This window comes from Anomaloglossus baeobatrachus, chromosome 1 (genome assembly GCF_048569485.1).
Source record: "Anomaloglossus baeobatrachus isolate aAnoBae1 chromosome 1, aAnoBae1.hap1, whole genome shotgun sequence".
Lineage (NCBI taxonomy): Eukaryota > Metazoa > Chordata > Amphibia > Anura > Aromobatidae > Anomaloglossus > Anomaloglossus baeobatrachus.
Genome location: NC_134353.1, coordinates 84,591,264 through 84,601,301, shown reverse-complemented (window position 1 = coordinate 84,601,301; position 10,038 = coordinate 84,591,264). Strand labels below are relative to the sequence as shown.

Genomic DNA, 10,038 nt, shown 5'->3' with positions numbered 1-10,038 from the left:
GAGGAACGTGGGGTGACCTTCCCCCGGCTGGGGCGCCTGCTCCCCGCCACCAGCGGCGCCATCCCCCATCCCTCCTGCTGCTGGAGACTTTTTGGGGAGGTGGGTGCAGAAGGACTGGCATTACCAGGGGCTCAGGGGGTCCTGGCAGGAAGGGAGCAGGCTGGATGGGACTCGGACTCTGCTCTCAGTGAGGAGGGGGACGTGGGAAGGACGGGAGAGGGGGACATGGTCGGGGGAGCCGGCCTGAGGAAGAGCCAGAGGCCGCTGGAGGGGAGACCCAAGGAGGAGGAAGAGGAGGAAACCCCGGGCTGCAGCGACTGCGAGATGGCGGCCAGCGGATCAGGTATGGGGCAAGTGTGCACTGGGGTCGTGTGGGGACACTGGCTATGGGGGGCTCATTACTGGGGTCTGCTCAGTGGGTCATCCTACTAGGGAATCACTGCCCTATATGCACTATACACAACACATAGACACTATACACAACACATAGACACTATACACAACATATAGACACTATACACAACATAGACACTATACACAACATAGACACTATACACAACATATAGACACTATACACAACACATAGACACTATACACAACATATAGACACTATACACAATATATAGACACTATACACAACATATAGACACTATACACAACATAGACACTATACACAACATAGACACTATACACAATATATAGACACTATACACAACATATAGACACTATACACAACATAGACACTATACACAACATATAGACACTATACACAATATATAGATAATATACACAACATATAGGCACTACACACAATATATAGATAATATACACAACATATAGACACTATACACAATATATAGATAATATACACAACATATAGACACTATACACAATATATAGATAATATACACAACATATAGGCACTACACACAACATATAGACACTATACACAACATATAGACACTATACACAACATAGACACTATAAACAACATATAGACACTACACACAATATATAGATAATATACACAACATATAAACACTATACACAACATATAGACACTATACACAACATAGACACTATAAACAACATATAGACACTACACATAATATATAGATAATATACACAACATATAGACACTATACACAATACTGTATATAGATAACAGATAATATACACAATATATAAACTATACACAACATAGACACTATAAACAACATATACACACACTATCCACAATATATAGATAATATACACAACATATAGACACTACACACAATATATAGATAATATACACAACATATAAACACTAAACACAACATATATACATTATACACAATATATAGATAATAGATAATATACTTAACATATAGCTACTATACACAACATATAGATGCTATACACAACATGTAGACACTATAAACAACATAGACACTACACACAATATATAGATAATTACATAACATATAAACACTATATACAACATATAGACACTATAAAGAAAATATAGACACTATAAACAACATATAGATAATAGATAATATACACAACATATAAACACTATACACAACATATAGACATTATACACAATATATAGATAATAGACAATATACATAACATATAGCTACTATACACAACATATAGATGCTATACACAACATGTAGACACTATACACGATATATAGACAGTATACACAGCATATAGACACTGTACACAATATATAGACAAAATACAGAACATATAGACAGTATGCACAATATATTGACAATATACACAACATATAGACACTATACTCAATATATAAAACATATAGACACTATACACAGTATATAGACACAATAGATATATAATAGACAATATACACGACATAAAAAATATACACAACATATAGATAATAGACAATATACACAATATATAGATAATAGACAATATACACAACATATAGACACTATACCCAATATATAAAACATATAGACACTATACACAGTATATAGAGACAATAGATAAATAATAGACAATACACACAATATATAGACACTATATACAATATAAAGATAATAGACAATATACACAACATATAGATAATAGACAATATACACAGTTTATAGACACAATAGATAAATAATAGACAATACACACAATATATAGACACTATATACAATATAAAGATAATAGACAATATACACAACATACAGATAATAGACACTATATACAATATATAAACACTATACACAACATATTGACACTATATACAATATATAACGATAATAGATACTATACACAACATATAGATAATATACACATACATCACACACATACTCAACTGATATACGGTGCTCCATGCACAACTGTACATTGAATATTACATCGTTATAATTAGCATGTATGCAGAAATTGTCTATGTGTGTATATGCAACATATCACAAAGTAATGAGAGATCTATGTAAACATATTTATTTATTGATATATACGTTTGTTACATGTATACTTTTTTTATTAATGTTAAATTATAATTATTACATGAAATTATATAAATATGTATATGTGTATTTACATGGGCATTTACTGTGTGTATTGTGTGAAGTATTCTGATTATATAGTTAGGTAGGTAGATTTGCAAAGTTGTACGCATTTACATATTACATTTGTATGTACATTTTGATTCATGCATAAATATATTGTGTACTTTTTTTGTAATAGATAGACTGATAGATAAGAGATAGACGGTCAGATGGATAGAGAGATCTGGCAGAGGGCTCAACATTATTATTAAATTGTATAATTGATAGATATATATTTGTTTTTAAATCTTAAATTTAAATCTTAAAATGAAGGTTGTATATATATAAATTTCATTTTAACTAACATATAATAGCAGAAGTTCCTGCTGCAGCAGTTGATATGACAATGTACTTGGAGTAATTTACTAAATAATAATAGTGCAGTTTTCTTATAATAATTAGATCATTTTAAAATGAAATTGTACTTTGTCTAGTTTACTGACAGTAAATAATAATAATCGCCATGTAACAGCCCTGGGAGTGGGGTGCAGGGTCAGTGTCCCCACGTCCTGTGTCACCAGCAGTGTCAGTGTGCAGCCTGGGGAGGGGCTCTGAGGGTTTGGGAGGAGCCAGGATGCACAAATATTGTGTGTACAAACGAATCGTACAATACAGATCTGCACCAATATAGGCTGAATGCGATCTGCAAGATTTTGTGCTAATAACTTAAGTGATTAACTTTTTTGTAAATGTAATACGATTCCTATTATTACTTGTATTCCTATTACAATGATCACTACATAGTATAAATACACACACACACGCACACGCACACACACACACGCACACACACACACGCACACACACGCACACACACACACACACACACACACACACACACACACACACACACACACACACACACACACACACACACACACACAGGTATTTCGAACATAATGGAAATGTAAATTGTATCAATCTGTCTGCTGTATATACATGCACGTTAATGTCTGTAAGGCGCTGTGCTATATGATGGCGCTATGCAAGTCATATAAATACATGTAAACGTGTAGATATACAGTGTACACACACACACACACACACACACACACACACACACATATGAGCACACATACGGTTTTTCTCTGCTAATTTTTACTTTTGCATTATTCAGTGCTTTTATATATATATATATATATATATATATATATATATATATATATATATATATATATATATATATGCTTCTTTATTGATCTATCTATCTATCTATCTATCTATCTATCTATCTATCTATAGTATACCGAACACCATCACATATATATTATTATTATTATTATTATTATTATTATTATTATTATTATTATTAGGCGCATATTTATGTATAAATTGGGGAAACAGGGTCACTGCAATCCATGGCCTAAAGTTTTTTGGGTTTTTTTTCACAAGTAGCTGATACATTCATATATCCATCTATGATACTTGGGTAGATAATAAATGATAGATAGAAGATGGATAGATAGAAGATGGATAGATAGAAGATGGATAGATAGATAATAAATAGATAGAGGGATAGATAGATAGAGGGATATATAGATGGATATATAGATAGATAGAGATAGATAGATGGATATATAGATAGATAGAGATAGATAGATGGATAGATAGAGGGATAGATAGATAGATAGTTAGATGGATGGTAGATAAAAAAGCTAAAAAAAAATAGATCTTAGATAGCTTCACGATAGATGAAAGATAACAGATGATACAGATATAGATAGATGAGTGAAATATATAGCTGATTCTTCTAAATGTTATTGTATAAACTACATACGTGATTACATTTCCTTTTACAGCAGCTCTTATATGTTTGTAGATGTGATATATCTGGAGCGAAATAAGCTACATAAATAAACAATTAGAGAAATAGAAAGATACAAATCAGATGAATATGAGTAAGATGTATATTATCTATCTATCTATCCCTCTATCTATCTATCTAGCTATCTAGCTATCTATCCCTCTATCTATCCCTCTATCTATCTATCCCTCTATCTATCTATCTATCTATCTATCTATCTATCTATCTATCTATCTATCTATCTATCTATCTATCTATCTATCCATCTCTCTATCTATCCCTCTATCTATCTATCTATCCCTCTATCTATCTATCTATCTATCTATCTATCTATCTATCTATCTATCTATCTCTCTATCTATCCCTCTATCCCTCTATCTATCTATCTATCTATCTATCTATCTATCTATCTATCTATCTATCTATCTATCTATCTATCTATCTATCTATCTATCTATCTATCTATCCCTCTATCTATCTATCTATCCATCTATCCATCTATCCATCTGTCTATCCATCCATCCATCTATCCATCCATCCATCTATCTATCTATCTATCTATCTATCTATCTATCTATCTATCTATCTATCTATCTATCTATCTATCTATCTATCTATCTATCTATCTATCCATCTATCTATCCATCCCTCTATCTGTCTATACCTCTATCTATCCATCCATCCATCTATCTCTCTCTCTATCTAATCTAATCTAATCTATCTATCTATCTATCTATCTATCTATCTATCTATCTATCTATCTATCTCTCTTCCCCATCTGCAGTCTTCTGGAGATATACACTGAGTGATCAGCTCTTGTCCCTTCTCCCCACTGAAAAATTAACTTCTCAGACCAGAATTAACTTGTGACCTCTGTGCTGGGGCTGCGGTGCTGATCACAGCCGCCTCCCCCTCCCTCACCTTCATCATTCCTCTATATGTAGCCGGGAATGATCCAGATAATGGCGGTATAGAGGGCGCATACAGTCACACACAGCAGGAGGGCCGGGGACCGTGAGCAGGAGGCAGTGTGCGGCCGGCTATGGCGCCGGTACAGATACTACACATACATACATGCATATATATACATGTATATATATATATATATATATATATATATATATATATATATATATATATATATATATATATATATATATTTATTTTTTTTTCTTTTATCGTGTATGCCCGGATGGACACCAGTAATCCTTCCATGTCTCCAATGTTCCTGTGCTGTAATTCTAGCTCTGCTTTTGCTTTTACTTGCTTTCTTAAACTCTTGTAAAGTTGCATTATATATATACACGCGCACACACACACACACACACACACACACACACTGTATTACATGTTATTAGGACATACACAATATACATTTGGAAAACACTAAATGATATCATTATTTTTCTCACTTTGGGTCCCATCACATTATAGTATTATAACTGGCAGGTAATGATGGTAATATCATGGCTGACATGTAAAAGATATTTTTTCACAGTGGTTTTATGTCTTTCAGTATATAATTATTGAATGCTCTGCTGTTATTATGGGGAGTGGATCATTTTGTATTATGCAGTGTCCTTTTGGTGCCATTATAAAGTGGTATTTGTATAGCTTATTATTTCTGGCTTATATAAAAGTAGTACAGAGTCATTTTTAGGGTTTACATATAATTTAGTAGTATTATTATAACCAGCCTGTATTATGGAGTGGTTATAGCAGACATGTAGTGAAATATGTTATCATGATAGGAAATATATATATAATAATGGCAGCACGCAGGGTATCATTTCAGCCCAAATGGCAGTATTATATTATTATATTCACCATGTGACAATGCTAGTACATAGTAAATAAAGGCAAAACAAATAGTATTATTAGTCACCATGTAATTGTGTAATAGTACTATAATAATAGTAATATAAAGTAATTGTGTAATAGTACTATAAATCATGGTAATACATTGAGGCATTATTATAGCACTTACTAATGATGCCATGTACTGATATTATTACAGTTGGTACATAGTAATGATATTATGTTTGTTGTGGCATTATAATGACTGGCATGTAATAATCATAGCATACAGCAGTATTATTGGAGCTAATGATAACATGTTCTGACATTATTACAGCTGCTGTATACAAATATTACAAAATATAATATATTAAGCTATTTGATATAGTAATGATAAAGACAGTGGTAATATTACTGACATGTATAGTAATAGTAGTGGAATTAATTAACATCTAAAAATGAAAGTATATAAATATAATATATAGATAGTATTTATTGCACTGATCTAGCATAGACTTATAGTAATATATAGTGGTATCATAATAGCTAAGCTATGGCTATGGTAATGGTGATTTCTACTTATTGTTTGCTCTGCTTTGTAGAACAATTAGTATGATGCCTTTATATTTAATATTTATAGCTATTATTAATATTAGACCTAATATATATTATTAATAGAATTTATGTTCGAACACAATCATGGAAATATGTAGAAACAATTTAAGTTAGTGGTGATAATAATTCTGGGGCATTTAAAAAAATAAAATAGAAAAATAACTATACATGTATATATATATATATATATATATATATATATATATATATATATATATAGGTTTTTTTGTTGTTTTTTTTTGGAGGGGAGGTAATTATTGCACAATGTGTATTTTTATATAAATAAAAACTAAAATAAATATATTCTAGAATAGATAGCGATGAGGACATATTCTGGGGCATTTAAAAAAAAAATAAAAATATATATATATATATATATATATATACACACACATGCACATTATATATGTATATTTTGTTATTTGTTTTTTTGAGGGGGAGTAGTTATTGTGCAATGTATATTTGTATATCAAATACAAACTAAAATAACTGATATATAATAGATAGAGATGAGGACACATTCTAGGCCATCTAAAAAAAAAATAAGTTAAAAAAAAATTAACTATATATACATTTTTTTTATTTTTTTTTTGAGGGGGGGGCAATTATTGTACAATGTATATTTTTATATCAAATAAATACTAAACTAAATATATTATATAATAGAGATGTGGACATATTCTAGGGCATGTAAAAAAATAAATAAAGAAATAAATATAATATAAATATATATATATATATATATATATATATATATATATATATATATATATATATATATATATATATATATAATGTATTTATTTTTGTAGGGGGTAATTATTGTACAAGGTGTATTTTTATATAAAATAAAAACTAAAATAAATATATTATATAACAGATAGAGATGAGGACATTTCAACCAATCCTCAGCGATCCAGCATCTGAAATTGAAATTAGTTTTTGGGTGGATTTAGCAGAATAAAGGAAAATTGTTTTTACTTTTTGCATTGAATGGTCGGTGATTTGTGAACTGACTTTTCCTGGTGAATTTCTCATCTCTTGTAATGGCTAAAATAGTCCTAAAGAAGCATATGGTGATACAGTATATATTTGTAATAATATGTATAACACCTATACAAAATATAAGATCTTTATGGGGTTTGTGTGTTTTCCCTGTGTTTTTATGTTTTTTTTTTGTGGATTATTCTATTTCCTTCCACACTCACAGTTCATTGATTCCTATGAAATTAGCCCAAATGTGAGTGTCTGTGATGGGAACTTTAGACTTTGATCTTCCGACAGAGATGTATTATGGAAAATCTGCACAATATGATGGTTTTATCATATGGTAAAATGTATAATAGTTAGTGATGGGCGAATAGAAACTATTTGTGTTCGGATTATGCGTAACAAATCCCAAAATACTATTCCGGTATTCGTTACGAATAATGAACCTAATGCAAGTCAATGGGGAACCTGAATATTTTTCTTGTCGCGATGAATACTGGAATAGTATTTCGGTGTTCGGTAAGCATTATCTAAACACGAATAGTTACTATTCGCCCATCACTAATAAGAGCATAATCATAGCATATAGAGGTATTATTATACCTAGCCCATGATAATGGTAAAATGATGAGCTTATTTTAGCCTTCTTCATTCTTTGATGATCTATTTTTTTTATTATTTGCCTTTGAATAGATCCCAGCCCCCCAGATGAAGACCCAAAATGTGATCAGCTCCTCCTGGAGGCCCCAAAACAGAGGAAAAAGCGTTCCAGAGCGGCCTTCTCCCATGCCCAGGTCTTTGAGTTGGAGAGACGTTTTAACCACCAACGTTACCTGTCTGGCCCAGAACGTGCTGACTTAGCAGCCTCTCTGAAGCTCACGGAGACCCAGGTCAAGATCTGGTTCCAGAACCGGCGCTATAAGACCAAACGAAGACAAATGGCGGCAGATTTATTGGCTGCAGCTCCAGCTGCCAAGAAGGTGGCCGTAAAAGTTCTGGTGAGGGACGATCAGAGGCAGTACCAGCCTGGAGAAGTACTGAGACCTTCCTTACTGCCTCTACAGCCTCCTTACTACTACCCCTACTACTGTGCCCTGCCAGGCTGGACCATTTCTGCAGCTGCAGTCGCCGCCTGCACTGGGGGGACCCCCTAACACGAATGAGGTTTCTGAAAATATTTATTTGTCCTTACTGTCCCCCTAAGGACAGGGGGAGCCAAATATTACCCCCTGTCATCCTGCTGACCTCATAATAAGTCTTTAATCTGAAGGACAAGACTTTCCGAGGATCAGCATGTGCAGGCCTTGTCCATGGTATCCATGCTGTCCATACTATGTATAGGTTTTATATATAGATATACATTTTTTTAGATACAAATATTTTTATGGACTGGTGTTATGCTGGTTGGGAACCAGTAAAAAAGGGTGCTAGTGGAAAACGTCTGGACACCCAGTCCCTAAATGAACGCAAACTCTTGGACCCCAGTTGGTTTATAAGATCTTTTGAGTATTTTCCACTAATTCTTCTACTCGCCTCGTCGCCGAGCAATGTTTGACTTTCCTGGCACTTTTTCTAGTATAAATATACATATTTTCATATCTAATGTGAAGGTGTTTTTACATAGACATTGGGGGGGGGGGGGGGGGGGTTCTCAACCGGGACGTTATCTTTTAAGAAAATCTGAACTGTATCTTCCATGGGAAGGGTGTAATCTTCATCACCCAGGCTGACAGGCAGCCTATAGACATTGTGCACTCAGCCAGATCATTTATCCAAAAGGCTTTGTGAATATTTTTTTAAGATGCTATACTTTTTTTTTTCTAATTTATAAACTACAATTTAAAAAAAAAAAAAAGTCTTGTGTTTTCTTCTTGGCCAAGAATGTGGTAGTGCTGAGGTCTGCCTTCTCGACGGTAGCGATGCCGTCTGCGTTCAGACTATATTTATTTATCACCATTTTGCTTGATTTTTCCCAATTACGATAGTTTTTGGATTTGATTGTAGAGTAATTTCAATTTAATTTGTAATTAATGCAGTATAATGTAATATTTTTTTTTATGAGGGGTTTGAATCTAATATAAATGGAATCTTAAGGTTACGATTTCTTGACTAAATGTGTAGATGAGCCCTAATATAAATTCCTCCGAAAAGTAGACGCAGACCTAAGGGGCGTGAGACAACTTTGTTTCTTGTAATAATAATAATAATAATCTTTATTTCTATAGCGCCAACATATTCCAACGCGCTTTAGAATTCAGAGGTTCATACAAA

General features: G+C 32.7%; 1 protein-coding gene across 1 annotated transcript in view; it reads left to right on the top strand.

The window, feature by feature from the left end:
* Positions 1–9,387, top strand: part of NKX3-2 (NK3 homeobox 2) — a 9,956-nt gene extending 569 nt beyond the window's left edge. Inside the window, exons 1-2 of the mRNA XM_075333518.1 lie at positions 1–343; positions 8,461–9,387. The exon at positions 1–343 is cut by the window's left edge and continues 569 nt beyond it. Of these exons, the coding sequence (XP_075189633.1) occupies positions 1–343; positions 8,461–8,921 (804 nt within the window). The 3' untranslated portion in view covers positions 8,922–9,387. The remainder of the gene's footprint in view (positions 344–8,460) is intronic.
* The last annotated feature ends 651 nt before the right edge of the window (positions 9,388–10,038 follow it).